This window comes from Daucus carota, chromosome 7, assembly GCF_001625215.2.
Source record: "Daucus carota subsp. sativus chromosome 7, DH1 v3.0, whole genome shotgun sequence".
Taxonomy (NCBI): Eukaryota; Viridiplantae; Streptophyta; class Magnoliopsida; order Apiales; family Apiaceae; genus Daucus; species Daucus carota.
The window spans coordinates 8,141,433-8,161,274 of record NC_030387.2 but is presented as its reverse complement, the minus strand read 5'-3'; the positions used below and the strand labels follow the sequence as shown (position 1 = coordinate 8,161,274).

The window sequence follows — 19,842 nt, the reverse complement described above, 5'->3', positions numbered from 1 at the left end:
ATGGTTTTAGAATAATGTTGGAATGTTACATTCCAATTCTCCCACTTCTCACATTTCCATTGTTCTTAATTTGATCTATCAACAATATGCTGATTCCCTGTAAATCAAAATGTTTAGAGTAACTGTATGATTTGCCAAGGGAAGCTGGGAGTACATTCAAAATTACAACAAGCTTACAAAGTGTTGGATACAATATAAGGTGCTACATGAAGATGTCTTTTCTACTAGTACTTTAATTTATAAGTCCACATATGATGCATGATGAATACACATAAACCATTGACCATTGATCTTCTCAAACACATTAGTAGCAAACTGCCTACCCCAGCTTTTGCCCTTTGTCTTGACCATTTCAATGCAGGTTACATACCCGAGATCACCTCTGACATTAACCTGGACATCTTTAACCTCAATCTGCAGTGGAAACTCATAATCTGCCCAAACAAATTCCCAGCTTCCCATTACAAGGTCATATCCAGATATGCCACTCACACCAGGGTGTACAACGCAAACATTATCCCCTTTTGACCACAGTGCTTGCATTGTAACCAGATCACCGTTCCTGAACGAATTGTAAAATTGAGCATTGGCTGCTAGTACTGAAGCCTTGCTATCTTCCTGGAGATTACGGAGGCTGTCCCTGATTTTCGCTGCACGTGCATAGTTCTCCTCATCAATAGCATTCTGTAGTTCACGCTCTAAGCTCTGCTTATTCATTATAATGCTTTCACCAGTCAAAGTCCCCTCTGAGTCCTCGCTCTTAACATGACATGTCTTCAGTAAGTGTGAACGTGAAGCTTTTCCAAAGGGTACTGCACTAATTTTTTTAATCTAAATTAGGTACCAACTTGCATTGTTAAGTAAATATATGACGATATTAAGCATTTTGATGCTTACCAGTTGGATATAATAACAGAGAGGGACTAGACAGCTAAGAATAGGATAATATTTGGTCCAAATATATTTCAAGAGATTTGGCCTCTACGCTTGTCGGAGAAGAGCACAAATAATCAAATGGACATTCTTATGAAAACTAAAAGCATCAGAGTGTATTTTGTAAGGGATATAAGAATGTTTGCAATTATATACCCAAGCTAAAACACTAACAATCAGTGTAACATCATACCTACGTGTGTATGTATGTGTGGAGGGAGGGAGTGATACTGATGGCGGTGAGAGAGAGACCAAGAGTTGTTCCAAAGTTTACAGAGGCTGATTACTTTTGTGTAATTTTACAACACGGAAAGCATCTTTTTGCCATAATTCCTTGAAAGTTCTCATATCCAGCATAAGCTGTCAGCTGCTTTATGTGGTTTCTAAATATATACCAACTCTTGTTTAGTTAAAGAATAAAATGAGAATAAGTTACTACTTACTAGACACTTATAAATTATAAACAATTATTTATCTCATTTCTTCCTCAGTCACATCCCCAAGTTTGAAGTAGAACACACACTCATTTTCCTATTGGCATCCTCACAGATCTTATCATTAGCACCTTATTATTATTTTTATTTTAATCTTCTCAAACCTTCTTTTGCACCTCAATTATTATTGTATCCTCCATCAATTTCCCTAGAGTTGTTTAAAACATCGTAAGCCCAAGATCCAACCCGATCTGGAAACAAAAAGCCTGACAAGGAAAAAATCTTGGCCTGGCCCAGTCCGCGGGCCTAAAACAGGCCGTACATTTCCCTGACAGGCCCGGTTGTCAGAAAAAGCAGAGCCATATTTTTAGCAACATCCTGAGCTTTTTAAGGCCCAAATGGTGCCTGACTTGTCAGGCTTTTTGTCACGCAACACCTTGACCGGACATTGTCAATAATAAGTACTCCCTCCGTTCCTTTATATTAGTCGCTTTGACTTTTTGCACATGTTTTGATGTGCAAAAAAAAAACGTATTTCTACACATTATTATTCAAATTTTCTTTTTCTGAATAAAAATATAGATGTTAAACTTTTATTCAGGAAAAGAAAATTTGAAAAATGATACTCCCTCCGTTTCATAATACATGTCCACTTTTGAACAAATTACACATATTTAGAAAACGATTTTTCTATGGTGTGCCCATGGGCACACACTAAGCACCAAAATTTATGAAATTGGAGGGTTTCTATTGGCTTACCTTCTTTAATAATGATGGACCCCCTGCAGTTACAACAACCACACCAATCAAAACCCTCCATTTTTATTAATGTTAGTGCTTAGCATGTGCCCATGGGCACACACTAGCCAAACCGTTTAGAAAAACTAACTTTTGTAGAAATCTTTCATTTATTATTGTATTTATTGCATTGACCAAGTATAAATGAAGACTATTAGTACCACCGATACGACTAGAGACTAAGAGTACCAGTGACACTGGCAACCAAACAGTCAAATTGGTCAATTCTCAATTGAATAGTAAATCAAGTCAAGCAAAGCTACCATAACATATGCCTATACTAATACACTATGTAATATTAAATTAGCAGGAGTCGGACTGTAAAGGAGGAACTGCTGACCCGGATAAAGCTCTGCCTTCCCACTGCAACGTAAATGATTTATACTTGAACATGGTAGGCTGTAGAGCTCCCTGATATTGGATTTAATTCCCTGACATTGAAGGTGACATCAACAGATAGATTTCACTTTCCACTATGAGAATAGAATTTTATATATACATATAGTGAGCTCCACAAATTAGTTCAGCAGTCAATTATCCATAGTTTATATAAAACATCACCATACTCCTCTGCAATTATTTATATATCCATAGCATGGATCTGGCAGGTAGTTATGTAAGTCGCTACAATTAAAATTCAAATTACTGTAAAAAGAAGGATTAGGAAAACATTTTTCAGTATTGCAGTTTAAGGGTCTTCGTCAATCAGTGCAGAAACTAGAAAGTAATCATCCCTTTTTAAACGATACATATAGTGGTATAGTAGCTTCTTTAGCGAGAGTAATCTTGGAAGTAATAAGAAACAGATATGAAGAAATAATGATTAGTTATTTTAAAAAGTCTTATGCTAAATGATGCTCAACATATTGAGATTAGGAATGAAAAGGAAATGATGTTCTATACTTTTTCTCTTCTCATTTTCTTCTTAAATCCAAACTAGCTGACATATCCCACATATTTAAACAAAATCAGAGTTTGCCTCATGTACTTGTTTCTTCTTGTTTTTTTTTGAAGAATCGTATTTTTCTATGATAATAAAGCTAAAATCTATTGCATACACAAATATTGTTATCATGTATTTAGTGTATGTATATAATATGTTAATACTAATGATGTTCTTTTTAATTTTGCTGCGAGCTCCAGTCAAAGGTAAGCAACTGCTAAAACTTATAAGGGTGTTAAAATTATGATATAGAAACTCCCTGAATGTTGCATTTTATTACTAGGAATCTAATTAAAGTATATGTATGTAACTATATATAGATATCTGTAAATATATTTTTAGAGTGGCTACATTTTATGCATCTTCACTTCCAAATGAAGCCAATAGGTAATAGAGCAAGTTCAGTAGGTTACTTAAATGAGCTCCTAAACTCATATTTAGGTAATGTATCACAAAAGAGGCAGTCCAACACTATCCTAGTGGTTACCTAAATCACTAGCACATCCTCAAATCTCCTAGCCATTACCTATTTTTAAGTAACCTCTAGCCATTACCTATTTAATATTTATGAATAAAAAATTCATCTCTCTCCTTTCTTTGTCTTTTGCCTCCTTTTCCCCCTTCTCTCTCTCAAATTTATTCTTAAAATAATAATAAGGGAACAAATATAGGGATTGCTATTGGAGTTGACACTAAAAATAGATTACCTAAATCACTAAGACTCACTAGGATTCATTATTTTATATTATCAATAGATAATGGAATAGGTAACCTATTGGACTTGCTCTTATATCAATCTGTAGAGCTAAAACTATGCAAAAGTCAGATTACTAACAGGTTAAATGGCAACATGTTCACCCAAGGCAAGCCTAACCGGATGATCCACTTGCAACTTGGATATCAGTTGAGTGATAAAAACGCCATTTAAGCCAATTACTAACTATATATCTCCACTCCAGACATGCAAAAAACTCATGATGTCTCCAACAAAATGAATAAAAATACCGTAATGTAAAGAAAAGCACAAGTTATAAAGGGGTGCAATAATATACACAAAAATTGTATCCTGTGACAGGAAAACACAGCCCCTTTTATAAAATTAAATAAACAGTCCCCCTGCATCAAATACGCAATTGGGTGCACATTTGAAATATTCATCTCCAAAATTTTCTTTGCTGCTAATCTCTCTAGGTGTTTTGCAATTAGTATTTTGGGCATATATAATGATGTGAAGCTAATTTTCAGAAAACCCTGTATATTGGCTTAATAATACGCAAATAATTAGACATACAGCAAGTAAAAAATAAAGAACAAGATGTGAGGAAATTCGAAATACATTACTTACAGAAAAGGAGAGATAATAGTGAGGGAAGCGAGGTTTGATCAAGAGATTTGAAATCTCCATAGCTGAACAGAAGCAAATTCAAGTCATAAACTGCAGAGAGATACAGATATACAAACAAAATATCCAGACAAATCAAGCTCAGAACACAAGGGACAAGTAGTAGTTTGCAGAGAATTAAATTAGTACCTGGTGAAAAGGGGTGCTGATACTAGTAATACTGGTTTATCTTGAGCTGCTGTAGCTGTAGAGAGATTTTGCTGAGAGAGAGAGATCACGAGAAAGTGGAGTCAGCATAACATCTACACTATTTTTTTGTACAAATTGCATCTACGCTTGTGCTAACTTCGAACTGGACCTCTATCATTTGTTGGACTCAGATTTATTCCCAGGCCCAATTCGTTTTCTTACCAAACTCTTCCATGTTTCTGCGTACACTAATTCTGAATTTATGTGTTTTTAAGCCGCGTTCTAAAAATATGGTGGATTTAACTGATTAATTAATCCCCTTCAATGTTGCTGATCGATTTGATATTTTAAAATCCGATTAATTGTTTTAAAATTTTCTTAATAAAGAATATATATAATAATTTATTAAAATACTATAACATTTTAAATATGAACGATTATTGAATTTATGATATAGTAAGGATAAGTTTATTAATAAATAACCAAAATAATAATAACTGGATATTGAATAACATTTTAATATTAACGGTTTTTCTATGGTATGCCCATGGGCACACAATAAGCATAAAATTTGATTGTTTTTTCATGTTTTGATTGGCTTACATCCCTTTAATAACGATGGCCTCCTGCATTCACACCAATAAAAACACACCAAATTTATGAGTTTCTGTGCTTAGCATGTACCCATGGCACACACTAAACAAACCCTAATATTAAAATACATCCATTTCATTTTGATTAATCCTTCTGATTAATTCCCAATTTTCGATTAATTCTAAATCGGTAAATCAACCGACTAGGTCGATTCCCGATTTCTAAAACACTAATTCTAAAGAGTGTTTGGCAAAATTCTAAAAAAAATATTATTTATTATGTAAGGTGAAGTGGATTATAAATGAATTATTCGGGAATTCGAATGAACATCGATAAAGTTTAAAAATTGATATGGTGCAAAGACAGGGATGTAATTCGAGAAGAGCCGGCCGATTTTTGAATCGAGCCTAATTCGAGCCAAGTTTAATCGAGTCCGAGCCGGTTCATTTAACTAATCGAGTCTAAATCTTTGTCTGAGTCGAGTCGAGCCGGCTTGTTTAGTTAAACGAGCCAATTTTAACGAGTCGAGCGAGCGCGCTCATATAATTTTACACTTAATCGAGCCTAAACCTCTATCCGAACTCAGCTTCTTTAATTTCACGAGTCGAGAACCTTTGTCCGAGTTAGGCTCGTTTGACGAGTCGAGCCGAGCCCACTCGTATAATTTTACACTAATCGAGTCTAAACCTTTACTCGAAATCCGCTTGTTTAATTTCACGAGTCGAGCGGAGCCGGCTCGTTTAATTAAACGAACCGGAACCTTTGTCCGAATTTGGCTCGTTTAACGAGTTGAGTCGAGCCCGCTCGTATAATTTTACACTTAATCGAGCCTAAACCTCTATTCGAACTCGACTTGTTTAATTTCACGAGTCGAATCGAGCCGGCTCATTTAATTAAATGAACCAGAATCTTTATCCGAATTCGATTCGTTTAACGAGTCGAGCCAAGCCCACTTAAACGAGTTCGAATCGAGCGAGCTCGCGAGCCGCCAGACTCGAATTACACCCCTAAAAGGCTGTTTGCCCACGCATACTGTAATGATTAGGGGCGAGCAGGAAAAACCGAAACCGCAAAAAAACCCGAAAAACCACACCGAAAAAAAACCAAACCGCAAATAAAACCGAAAATAACCGAGATAAAAAACCGAAATTAGTGGTGCGGTTTTATTTTCGGTTTTATGCTAAAACCGCACCGAAATTAACCGAACCGATATATATATATATATATATATATATATATATATATATATATATATATATATATATATTAATAATAGTAATAAAGCACCTTAGTCATTTTTAAACTTCACATCTAATTTTATATGGAGGTTCTTCTTCCATACTTGCATACTTGCTGAGTAACTTAAATAACCGGACACCCAAATATTTGGAGGAGCGCTTGATCGAAAACTAGGGCTATTGTGATTTGCCACAAAGCAGAAATATTTATGTTGTTAATCTGCCGATCAAATTTTATTATGAAACCTATTCTACTTTTTTCATTTATGTACTTTTTCAAAACTTTTTATTTGAATTTCATGATTAATTGATTTTGGGTAATTTTATTGACTTGACATCATCTAATTTCTTGTCAAAATATGTATGTTTTAGTTTCTATTGTGTATTAAGGTTTTTTAGATGAAAGTATGTAATGTTTCCTATATCCTCATATAAAAACAATAGTAAATAGTAACCGAAGATATTGTACATTTTCATGAAAATTTATATTTTTTTTAAAAAATCATTATGCACAAGAGTAGCAAATAATAGTGGAAAAACCGAAAAAAAAAACCGCAACCGACTAATGGTTAACCGCAACCGAAAAACCGTTTTAGTTGGTGCGGTTACGGTTAATGATGATTAACCGAACCGAACCGCATTCATCGGTTTGGTAACGGTTAATGTCCGGAACCGCACCAAACCGCACCATGCACACCCCTAGTAATGATAATATACCGCACGCTCCACGGAGGGGTTTGTGCTACAAGAAGTCGGTCCCTTTTTTTATTTATTAATAAGTCGGTTTTTACTCCTTTGTACTCTCTCCATCTCATTTTATCTTATAAACTTTTTTTTTTTGGATGTACCACTAAATTTTATATATTTTAAAAAAATTTCAAAATAGTAAATTTTTACAATATAAAAAGACCACCCACTCACTGCTTGCAACTACTTTTTCAAATTTATCAATTATATATTGATGGATACCACTAATTTACCTACTTTTCTTTCTCTTTCCCATTATTCCAAATTATTTTATACATTTTTCTTAGTATCCGTGTCCAATCCATATGTATACTTATCCGAGGGACGGAGAGAGTATATGTTTGTGTAAAAAATATGGATGTTTTTAAAAGTTATTTTTTCCTCTTATCATACATAACTTCTATGTTTTTTTACCTTTTTTTCCAAAAGTGCTATTATTTTTCTTAATTACCAGTATCTGAAATAAAATTACCGAAACACTCAAATAATTTAAAAATCGCATCAAAATATTTTAATCATTTATAAATCATAATAAGATACTTATGATTTATTATTCACTTGTTTACTTGAGCAAGGCCCTTACAGATGAGAAACTTGAATATGATTGTAAAAATAAAGTTACTTATAGTAGTGGAACTGGAAGGCTGTGCCTCCAAAATTTGGCAGCACGTTCAACCCATTTCTCCCTAAACTTATGCTGTTGCTGATTGCTGATGAACTTAAAAGACCAACTTCTGAGTGGGAATTCATGAGGGTATGTTGAAGTGGAAAAGCCAAGATATGGCAAATGCGAACACCATACAAGCCAGAAGGAAATTGAGGAAGCGGTGACCATTTAAGCATTTTCGTGTTCCAGTGGTTGATGATGAAAATGCTGCTGTTGCTGAGGCTGCTGTTGCTGGCATCGCGTTTGCCTCATTTCCCTGTTGTGCTACTTCTGTGTCATTTGGGCCAACAACATTTCGTGCGACTGAATTGCATATTTCACATATCCTGACATAATGAAAATGCTTCAGAATTAGATAATCCTACTACAGACTGAGCATCAACAAAAATTTAACCCTTTCACTGGGCTTATCGTGTATAGACAATAGCTATCTGCAATCTGTATAGAGTGAAATATTTACCAGCACAGCGCGGTAGACTGTAGTATAGTAAATATAAATAAACCAGAGTAGACGAGTATATTATGGGGCCGTTTGGATAAATTTAAAAAAATGCTTCTGGTTTAAAGCAAAGAAGCCGACTATAAAATGAGAAGTTAATTAAGATTTATGAGTGATTAAACTGTTTGGAAAAAAAAAAAAAAGTCCTGAAACAAAAGCTAGCATTCTGAGCTTGTTATAAATGCTTCTGGCATTTTACACAAACTGGTCAAGAAATATAGAAGCCGGCTTCTTATCGTAAAAAGCCCGAAACAGCGATTTCCAAGCAGGCACTAGGGTCAAATCTCTACTTTCACAAACACAATTGGAATCTTAAAATAGGTTGAGATAAAGACACAAATAGGAAGGGAATCATCTGTGAAACATCAGCAATCTGTTCAACAACTTTATCTTTTGCTTTACTTTTTCATAATCTTCTTTAATTAACATATTCGTCTTAGCCTTTTCTTCTTTTTCTTCCACTAAAACTAAAAAAAACTGGAAGAATCAGGATATATCTTGTATCAATGCAAACCTTGATGACCGAAATAAGTTGCTAGTTTAAACAGAAGCATAGACATTCTACTAAAACTGTATTCATAATGCAGAAAGATTGTCAAACTATGTTTCAGGTAATAATTATATCTCTTAAAGCAAATGTATCAAATGAGAACTTGAATACTGTTTCAAGTAAGTGTGTCGAGACTTATACTCACTTGTTCCCCTTGATCTTGAACCAGGCCTCGGCACAATGCTTATGAGCAGCAGCCAGATCATCCTTGCACGAACAACCTAATTCAATGGCAATGCCATTCTCCTGGTGAGCAGCATCCATCTCAACACTGAGTTGGCAAATTCTACAATCCCTCTCCGATTGCACGTTCACTTGAACAACCCCGTTGTTGCTGTCATCAACCCGACAGTAGTCTGGTTCAACTACAGAACACGAAACTCTCCTAGAATCCAAAACCTGACAGATTTCATGATCAGAACTAGAGTCATCACTTGAACCATCAGCAGAATAAAACTGAGAGTAACAAGAAGCCTCCGAAAAACAAACACTCCCCTCCTCTTCCTCTTGCTCATCCCTCACTCCACCACCGCATTCTAAATCCAAATGGGCCATCGCGAGACTTGACACCAGATGAAGAAATGTGCAGTTAAATGTATATAATCTTGAAAAGCTTTAAACTTGAAAAAGATGATAAAGCAGAGAGCACTAACATTGAGTTTTATGCAGTGGGTTACTGGATTAGGTGACCCTATCAACAACTACTGAATCCATAATTTTCATTAATGAAACAAAACAACAAAACATACGATTGCTGGTAAGCACTAAATGTAGTTGTAATAAATTGTTTGGGGGGTGGGGGAATAATGGGTGTGGTGAAAAGAGAAGGAAAGAAAGAAAGGTGGTTTGTGTTCAGTTTGAGTTTGGTCGAGCGTCTACTTCAACACTTGGATCCATTCTCTGATTTGTACAGACAAAGATGACAGACAAGTAACAAAAAAAGAGTCACTTTTTATGTGTGTAAATATTTCAGATTTTTTATGAGCTGAGCTGAGCTAAACCCCATATGCAGTGGATGTAAAATTATAACTAGTGTGAAATTTAGTAGGGCCTTGGCAGCCGATGTCATGACTCTTGACTGCTTACATAGTCATAAAAAGGTTGATCATATTGCACCCACTACTCCATTTAACTTTAACAGCTTCCCCAACATAATTTAACTCCTACAGTCTCTCCAAGCGCTCCTCAATTCTTAAGAGCCTTTGCCTTGTTTTAAACCAACTTCGTTCTCCAACCGAAGACTTAGGTTGTGTTCACTTCAATGGAATGAAGGAAGGAAAAATGACAATATGTCATTACAGTTGAGTTTTTTTACATAATCCCTATGATTTTTGTTGCGTATTAGTTGCTTTTAGATAAAGATTTCACGCGGTTGAAGATGCTCTTGTGCAGAGTAAATGTCAATATACATACTATCATGCCAGAATACTTCTGTGGCAAGCCAAGTTGCCAACATCTGTTGTAAAATACAGTTAGAATTATAAATGTCAACTGTTCCTGGTGTGCAGAAATCATAAACCACGGGTCATAATCAGCTAGCCAAATGATAGTCTACTGCATATAATTTATTTAGAGATGATTTCTGACTCCCATTCCTTGCAAAAATCACAAAAAGGTCTATAACTTGTCATGCTATTAGTAAACGATCAGAAATACAGTTTAACATTATACTAATGATACATGCTACACAGCCTAGAATTATATCAACTCGGCTTAGAAATTTTCTACTGTTGGACAGAAGCAGGCCTAATATTAAAAGTTGGAAATACCGGTCAACGTGTCAGTTGGTAAATTCTCCCTTATGTTTGTGAATGGACATTATTTTTGCTCTTGTCAATATGTCCCCTTTGCACGTGATATCCTCTAGAGATCATCGACCAGCCACTTTCATGATCAGGGGCTTTTATGTTGCTATTATCTAATCCACTTTTAAGCCAAGCAATATTGCTTATCTCTGCAGCCAATCCAGCCAATTCATGACTAGGAAAGGATATGGGTTCTTCATAATCAGAAAATTCAGGCCCCAAGAAAGAGCTTTTGGACATTTTCTTAGTTGATGTACCACAGCAACCATAGCCACATTGGCGAGGCACCAATCGCTCACCATAACTTCCTTCCAGCAATTTACCTATTACAGCATCCGGTTTTGGGGGAAGAATCACTTTCTGAGAGCAAGTCACCCTTCTGTGCTGCACCAGAGGTTCTGGGCCATCCAAAGGGTTATATATGCTAAATGCACTAATACGAGGAACAGGTTGGAAAACCGTACGTGGATATCTGGCTTCGTTACATAACTGATATTCTGTTTGAACATCGTCTGCACTCTTACCATCCGTTTCCAAGGAGTTGACATTTTTCCCCTCCAAGGACTTGGATGAATTTACATCCCCACATGACAGTGTCTCTTCTGATGATACTTTTGATTCGTCTCCACTAGCATCTTCAAGCCAGTTACCACGCTCAAACATCGACTTGCCAAGTTCAATGCCCCGGCGCCTCAGGGTAGAATTCCAGTGGTTCTTGATAGCATTGTCTGTTCTTCCCGGCAGAAGTCTAGCAATAGATGCCCATTTGTTTCCGTGAATGGAATGGGCTTGAAGTATGAGTCGATCTTCTTCATCTGCCACAAATTTAAGTTACATCAGACTCATATATTACCACTGAAGCAAAGCATGCTATGCTGACATATACAGAATTTTAGAGGATACTCCATTCCCCGCTCTCTCTTCTTCTGGTTTTATTACAAACTGTTTTGAAGCCACACAAAAAGAAATAAATAGATTAAATTGTAGCAATAGTGCAGCCATAGATATTGTATAGCAATAAACAGTTCACATACACAGTAGAACCCCTCTAAAATAATATCCTTGGGTCTAGAGAAAATTATCACTTTAGAGAGGTTTATATATTTCTAATAAAATTATTTATAATTGATTTTTACATAGTAAAACTCTTCATGCACATCATTTTCAAGTGATATACTTAACATTTATGTACATTAACACTTTCAGGGTCAATATAATAAAATAAATTCAACAACATTACGTAAATTGATGAAATTTTGTCATAAATAGAACATAATAGATATCACAAAGACTAGTTACAGATAACATAGATGATAATACAAGGTCTGTAAGTTATTCAACAAAAAAAATTGCACAAATCAGTATTAAAAAATAGTTTCATCTTCATGAAGTGTATTAAAGTATGTATCTAGCCGAAAATATCACTTTTCGAGATTTGGGACAAATATTTAACACTAAAAATTTCTAGAATATATTAATTATCATGATAAAGGGGTATAAAATTTTAATACTGGTCCCAACTTGGGACCAATAATTTTTATCAATTTAGAAAGTTTATCACTTTGGAGAGTATTTATTTAGAGGAGTTGCACTAAACTATAAATCATTTCAAAAATTTAACATATATTATATTCTTCATGTTTAGAGGCCACTCCCAGACTCATATTTAGAACCTTTTTAGGTCGAAAGGAAGCAGTCATGCACCATATGGACAAAGAACATCAAATAATATACATTACAAAAAACACATAATAAAATAATGATGATGACGTTAAATATAGATTATCAGCAAGGATTGTAGTCCTATGTAACTGGTGCATGTCTATCACAGGAATTATCAAAGATAATTACTGGGAATCTGGGATAGAGATGTTAAAACTTAAATGTATGCTGGCAATAGATTAAGAGCACAAATGAAGTTACAAATATTGTTCATACTCATATAGCATTATAGCTCAAAAAATATTTGTAATCATACACATAGAAAAGAAGCAACACACTAAAAAAGAGAATTATAATCCACAAGAAGAGGAAGACGGGGGAGAAGAAAGTAGCAATGTGAAATAGAGAGTTATTATAGCTCACGGAGGAGTTTGAGAACTGGGCCAGTTTTTTTCATATATTTAGTAATTTAAAAAGTTTATCAATTTGGAGAGTATTTATTTAGATGAGTTGTACTATACTATAAATCATTTATCAAAAATTTAACAAATAATATATTCTTCATATCGAGAGGCCATACTCCCAAACTCATATATAGAACCTTTTTTGGTCGAAAGAAGCAGCCATGCACCATATGGACAAAGAACATCAACTAATCCATACTCTTTATTAATTAGGAAAACCCCATTTCAGTGTAACATCAGAAGTACCAAATAGCAAAGTACCAAAATTTGATTATCATGATATAATTTTTTTACCGGGATAGATATGTTAAAAACTTAAATGTATGCTGGCAATTGATTAAAAGCACAAATGAAGTTACAAATTTTGTTCATACTCATATAGCATTATAGCTCAAAAAATATTTGTAATGATACACATAGAAAAGAAGAATCACATCAAAAAAAGAAATCATAGTGCATCAGAAGAGGAAGACGGGCGGAGAAGAAAGTAGCATTGTGAAAAAGAGAGTTATTAAAGCACAGGGAGGAGTTTGAGAATTGGGCCAGTTTATAGTTTTTTTTCTATATAATACGTCACAATAGGTTTAATAGGATGCACTCAGCAGCGTCACATGAGTTTAATGCACCTGTAGCCTGGGTGAGTGCCTAGGAATGCTCTAACAACATTGCTACTTATAAATGCCATAAAAGATGTTAATTATGTATAAGATTTATAGAGACACAGCACGGGATCAAATCATTTATATCCTCTGCTTATGCCCTAGATTTAAAAAAAGTTATTAAAAGGAAAATTCGAATTTAAAAAATAACAAGGAAGTTCTAGTATCTTTATTCTTATCAACTATTGCTTATGTATGCCTGTACACATACCACAAAGATGCAAAATCTATATTTCCGCTTATTCCTTAGTTTTGTATGACATTTTTGTTTAACCGCTTCCCTTCAGTGCCACAATAAGGTTACCTTTACAAGAAAAATTAAGAATGATATCAAATTATTCTAATATCTTAGACTATTACCAAACTGACACCCGACAAATGTTGTACTAGCATAAATTTCACAGCTATTATCCATCAAATGTCTGATTCAACGCCAATGCAGCCATGCTGACTCCACTATCAACCTTAAAAAAATGATACATCCTCACAAGCTTGTAAGTACACTATCAGGTCAGTGTGTGAATAAGATAATAGTTAATTGGAATTTTAAATATATACAAAGGAACGTGAGGGAACTGATTATGATTGTAATTATCCAGGTGAGTGATTTAAAGAAATGATTGCAACGACTGCCACAACTATCCTCATCAGTGATTTGTTGGCTTGCAGTCTGATACAACATTTTTTATCTTCATCTCTTCTACCATTGAATAAACTCTTACAAACTTCTCTTTTAAAACAAAAGAAATTCCTAAGACCTCATACCCCTACAAATTTCAACATCTTATTTGCAAGCAAAAATCAGATGCACTTTCCAGAAACATCAGTGCACAATCTAGCAAATCATTAAATATAGAAGTTAAGGACTCCGTTTTAAAAAGGCCTGACCAAATCCCTTAAACATACAAAAACATTGGAATTGTAACTCTTTATCAAAAAACCCTGTCTTACCTGAATCAGCTACAATGTAGTAATTAGACTTCCAAAGTAGAACATATTAGTGAGAATAAATTGTAGTTCAACATCGGTGATAACTTCAAAGATGTGAACTAGGGTATTAATCCAAAAACCTCTTGAACCCGAGGGAGGGAGGGAGGGAGGGAGCGAGAGAGGGGGGGAGGGAAAGAGAGAGAGAGAGAGAGAGAGAGAGAGAGGGAGGGAGGGAGGGGGGGGGAGAGAGAGTAATTACACTTCCAAAGTAGAACACATTAGTGAGAATAAATTGTAGTTCAACACGGAGGGAGGAAGGGAGGGAGAGAGGGAGAGAGAGAGTGAGTGAGAGAGAGAGAGAGAGAGAGAGAGAGAGAGAGAGAGATCCACAATGTAAAAACAAAAGCCCTTGTTAAAGACAGTTCAAAACGCAATTATGATTGGTTTACAAAGCAAGAAGGCAAATTGTAGAAACAATGAAACAGCTGAATTACAAATGTAAAATGGCAGATAAAAAATGGGGTACCAGTAAAGGGTTTGCGCTTGAGGGCAGGATGAAGCTGATTGCACCATCTTAAACGACATGACTTTCCTGATCTTCCCGGTATTCCTTTCGCGATCAAACTCCAATTCCTGGCCCCAAAACTCCCCACGATATGACTTAGTATAGCATCTTCATTTTCTGACCACGGCCCCTTTACTCGCTGCTTTTTACTCCCTATGCTTTCACCTGATTCTTCTTCGCCGGTGTCATCCTCCTCATCCACGCCGACAACATCACGCATTTCCGGCACATTGTCCATCATGGTTTATGCTTGGGTTAATTTCACCGTTTTCCCAACACCAAAACGCCTCAAAGGTTAAATGTGAGCCGAACTCGAAGTACTTGAGAGCAAGTCTAACGACGATGTCAAGATAGATGCGGCTATTGTTAGAGCAAGTCGATGTTAAAATAGACGTAGGTATTGTTAGAGCATCTCCTTCCACCACGAGAAACACTTAGCTAAATTTTTACGCGGCTTATGAAAATTAAAAATTATAGTTAATGTACAAAAAAAATCACTCCAACCCTTGTCTATAAAAATTCCACATCATTTTTCGCAATTTATTTTCTTCCTTTCCGCTGATTTCATATTATTTATTATCATATTAAACTGATATATTCTATATATATAACAACCTTTTTTTTATTTGTAAGATTCAATATATATAACAATCTAAATATTAATAACATACTATTTTTAAATTATAACCAACCCATATAGCCAATACCATTGAAGCACAATGTCTTACAGGTTCAGCAAATTTTACCTAATGTCTTACAGGTCTAATTTAGCCAACGATTATAGCCAACGTCATTGGAGATGCTCTTATAATTTGAAATCAAAAAGTGGTTTTTGGTGATAAAATAGAATTTATGGTCCAATAGTAAATGTAAAATAGCACCAAATATATCCAAATAAAGCTATATTTTAATTACATAATCTTAAAGTACATAACTATATTTGTCAATATTGCTTTATTAATGCATTTTGTCACTTGCATGCTTATGTGAAAATTAGATCACCATCTATACTTCTTCTTCTTTTTTTTTTTCTGACAAAAAATACACTTGCTCGTATCGAGATCCACCAATACTCCGAGGAGTTTTTTCATTATTATCTAACCGAAAGACATGAAAATGTCTCCGGAAGTTAAGATAATAAAACTTAATGTCTGAAATAAAACGTCTCAAGCCTAAATCCACACTACTTCCACCTCACCCCTGAAACATAGAAACAAGAACGATCTATTAATTATTGAAAATCACTAGTAATTGTTAAAAACTCAGAGTTAAGTTCCATGTAGTCCACATATTTATTGTAGTATCGTAGACCACGTATGTTCTGCAACTATAGAATGACATAAAAACATTGCAAAATGTATGAAACTTGTTATTTTGTGAAATACATTCTATAAATATCACTATATTATGAAAAATATTGAAAATCATTTATGTTCGACAAGTAGAACACATATGTTCTGTAATATGTAAATATGTTCAGCAAACCTAACATATTTTGCAGAATAATGTGTTTTTCACTATTTAACTTGTAGAATGTTTAGGATTGTCAAAATTTTTAACAAAATAATGATGTTTATAGAACATGATTTGCAAAATAACACATTTTGCAATGTTTTTATGCCGTTCTATAGTTGCAGAACATACGTGGTCTACGGTACTACAGTAAATATGTGGACTACATGGAAATTTGTTCTAAAAACTCAACATCAATATAATTTTACAAAATATAAAAAGATGAAATAATAGATAACATAAGAAGAAAATCGAAAGAAAAATATCTAACCAAAGGGAAAACCTTTGGTTAGATACTTAAAATACTTAAACTTATTTTCCTATATTTAACAATTATAATATACTTTTCACTTGCCAAAATTCATTCAAATTTATTATTGATTCATACAATTAAAGTTTAACAAATATGTCCTACTAAGAGCATCTCCAACCATCTAAAACCCTTATCTAAAAGGTGAGTTGGCATACTTAAAATAAAAAGATTTAGCCAACAGCTCCAAAAACACAACTCCAACCATGATGAGCTGTTGTCTATAAATTTAGCCAACCTCCTATGGATGGCTAAATTTGTCGAACCTCTACAGGTCTGTAAGAAAATCTGTAGGAAGATTGTACATCATTTATTACCATATTGAACTGATATATTCTATTTTAACAATTTAAAATATTAATAACATACTATTTTTAAATTATAGCCAATCAATATAGCCAGTACCATTGTAGCAAAATGTCTTACAGGTTCAGCAAATTTTACATGATGTATTACAGATCCAATTTAGCCAACGATTATAGCCAACGCCGTTGGAGATGCTCTAAGTTGTCAGTCCGTTATTCAAACTTAATCAAATTTAATATGTCTTCTATTATATATTACCATATAGTTACTCAATACTATTAATATGTTAAATATGTATATATTGTCTATTCAACTTTCCTGCTATAATTTAGGATTTAACCAATCTTGAAAAATGGAAGATCCTCCGAGCTTTAAATGAGAATTTATTTATTTTTGACCAATCATGTTAATAATTGCTAAGCATTATTCACTGCATAATTTAGGAGATTCAATTATGCCTGTCATAATGTTTCCAAATAGTTACTCAATTCTATTAATATGTCAATATATATTGTCTATTCAAAATTTCTACTATAATTTAGGATTTGACCAATCTTGAAAAATCCGAAGAATCCTCCCTGCTTAAAATTGAGAATTAATATATATATTCCTTCATACCCTAATTTAAGTCGAGATTGTAGTTTCCATGAATCCTTCAGTAAAGAGGGAGAAAAACCACCCCTGATTCATCACCTATACGTAGTGCTTCTGTAAAATTATCAGTTATGAATAGAATAATAAGTATTATTTCATGGTTTTAACCATTCTTATTAACATGAGACATCTCATCCATCATATATGATGATACATTGCCTCTTAAAGGCACAAACTTGCCATCCATCATGGCCCCCATGAGTAATATAACATCATGGCACATTTTCCTCAAACTCATAATGATAAAAGATAACGCACATAAAGAATTTACTGGATTTAAAGATACCACACATAAAGAATGCAGTTTTACGGACATTAAAATTTAAATTGCACGACATCTTAAGAAATTACAAGAACTGAACATGAAATCTGACAAACAGGCAAGCGAATGTAGAGGTAAAATGATCATGGTACAACCATAAACTTAACAAGTCATAACATCAACAAAACAAAAGGAACCAGTTAGATGCAATGCAATAGATCATGTTACATTTACCTTAATAACGCATGGAGAACAAGTGATCTAATGTCTGTGAGTCTCTGGAATAGTGAAAGTGAAAAAGAGATTAATTTACGTGTGATTTAGACTTGGAATTCTCGTCAGACATGATTAATCATCAACTGAGCACTACCTTCATGAGATTTTCAGCAGAAATGCTCTCACAAATCTTCGGGATATAAATTAAAATGAAGAGAATGGGTTGTTCTCTTACAAACTAGGGGTTTTGGAGGATTATAGAGGGAGAAATTGTTAGAGAGAGAGACTGCCATTTCAAAATATTTAGATTTTTATTCTCGATAAGACTCGTTATAACAAGTTAACAACTCTCTACACTTCCAAATTCCGCCAAGAGACATTGCTTACTTACTCTAAAACAAGTAAAAGCACAAAAATTAATTTAGCAAAAAAACCACACAAATTAATATGCATAATATATAAATGTATGGTGAAACACATACGGCATTTTGCACATCATCCTCCACCTCCATTGATCCAACCTGACGCGACCTCCTCAGACCATGTGTTGTGAATCGATTGGTAATGAGATCGGGAATGCAGGGTACCCTCCCGCAATACATTGGAACCCATTCCACCGCTAACAAGAATCTAACTTTTTCCGTTGAAATTAACGGAAAAATATGCATAGTGATGATCAAAACCAACAAAGACTATAATAATTTGGAAATATTCATGTTTTGAATGTCTTTTCAAATGTGATTTACTTTTGTATTAACTTGTACCTTGTCATAGAAATATATATACATGTCATTTGTCACAGAATCACGCAAAAGACAATAAATACACATTCAATACATGACCTAGCTAACACCGATATCACAAAAGAGAATATAACACACTAAAAATCTGTGACTTAACCACTATAGGAAACATGATTTTTACCTCTTCATGCTCCACTATATGTGTGCATGTATATTTTACTTTTGACATCTTGAAGAAGCTAAAATACGCTACTCTAGTGTCTCAAACTATTGGTCTTTTTACCTTTAGAGACTTCATTTACTCAAATTGTTGAGTTCAGATTCGCATTTTTTGATTTATTCGATGTTCATTTATGTGTTTGAGAATTGAATTTTTTACTATTGCATTATACTTTAGGAATTCGAAATACTGAGATTCTTTCGGTTTTGTTTTGATTTGATGGCATAATTTAAATCGAGGTATGTTATGGATTTGAATTCAAATGTCCGCATTTATGTGTTTTGTTCCTTATTACTTTTTTACTTATTAAAATAGTTTATCCATAATCTAAACTAAAATCATAACCACATTTATTAATATATGGTTTGAAAATGGTTTTGGTTCATTTATCCAAACTAAATCCATTTTATGAGAACCAATGATTAGTCCATATTTTTGCATATTTAAGTGCCTATCTTTCGTTTATTTTCATAGTACTAATCGCTTATTTATTTTATTTCAGGAAATTGTAGATAAATAAAGAAAGAAGAGAAAATGCAAGAAAAAGGAAGAAAAAGAAAAGAAAAGAAGAAAATCAAAGAGAGTTGGCAAGTAAGGGGA

At 34.1% G+C, this 19,842-nt stretch overlaps 3 protein-coding genes across 4 annotated transcripts; all 3 read right to left on the bottom strand.

The window, feature by feature from the left end:
* Nucleotides 1–130: 130 nt before the first annotated feature.
* Nucleotides 131–4,804, bottom strand: LOC108193134 (uncharacterized). Of its 2 annotated transcripts, none has more exons than XM_017359653.2 (4): nucleotides 4,640–4,804; nucleotides 4,454–4,515; nucleotides 2,506–2,596; nucleotides 131–812 (listed from the first exon to the last, which is right to left on the bottom strand). In XM_017359653.2, the coding sequence occupies exons 2-4, from the start codon at nucleotides 4,511–4,513 to the stop codon at nucleotides 238–240; spliced, it is 726 nt and encodes a 241-aa protein (XP_017215142.1). In that variant the 5' UTR covers nucleotides 4,514–4,515; nucleotides 4,640–4,804; the 3' UTR covers nucleotides 131–237. The 2 variants fall into 2 exon arrangements, with proteins under 2 accessions (XP_017215142.1, XP_017215141.1); XM_017359652.2 differs by having other exon boundaries at nucleotides 4,454–4,543; nucleotides 4,640–4,779.
* Nucleotides 4,805–7,706: 2,902 nt separating this feature from the next.
* LOC108194303 (uncharacterized) lies at nucleotides 7,707–9,937 on the bottom strand. The gene is made up of 3 exons (XM_017361252.2): nucleotides 9,588–9,937; nucleotides 9,080–9,496; nucleotides 7,707–8,211 (listed from the first exon to the last, which is right to left on the bottom strand). Exons 2-3 carry the CDS (start codon nucleotides 9,487–9,489, stop codon nucleotides 7,965–7,967), a joined length of 657 nt encoding a protein of 218 aa, XP_017216741.1. The 5' UTR covers nucleotides 9,490–9,496; nucleotides 9,588–9,937; the 3' UTR covers nucleotides 7,707–7,964.
* Nucleotides 9,938–10,548: 611 nt separating this feature from the next.
* LOC108194166 (transcription factor MYB1) lies at nucleotides 10,549–15,433 on the bottom strand. The gene is made up of 2 exons (XM_017361076.2): nucleotides 14,981–15,433; nucleotides 10,549–11,554 (listed from the first exon to the last, which is right to left on the bottom strand). The coding sequence occupies exons 1-2, from the start codon at nucleotides 15,258–15,260 to the stop codon at nucleotides 10,734–10,736; spliced, it is 1,101 nt and encodes a 366-aa protein (XP_017216565.1). The 5' UTR covers nucleotides 15,261–15,433; the 3' UTR covers nucleotides 10,549–10,733.
* Between the last annotated feature and the right edge of the window lie 4,409 nt (nucleotides 15,434–19,842).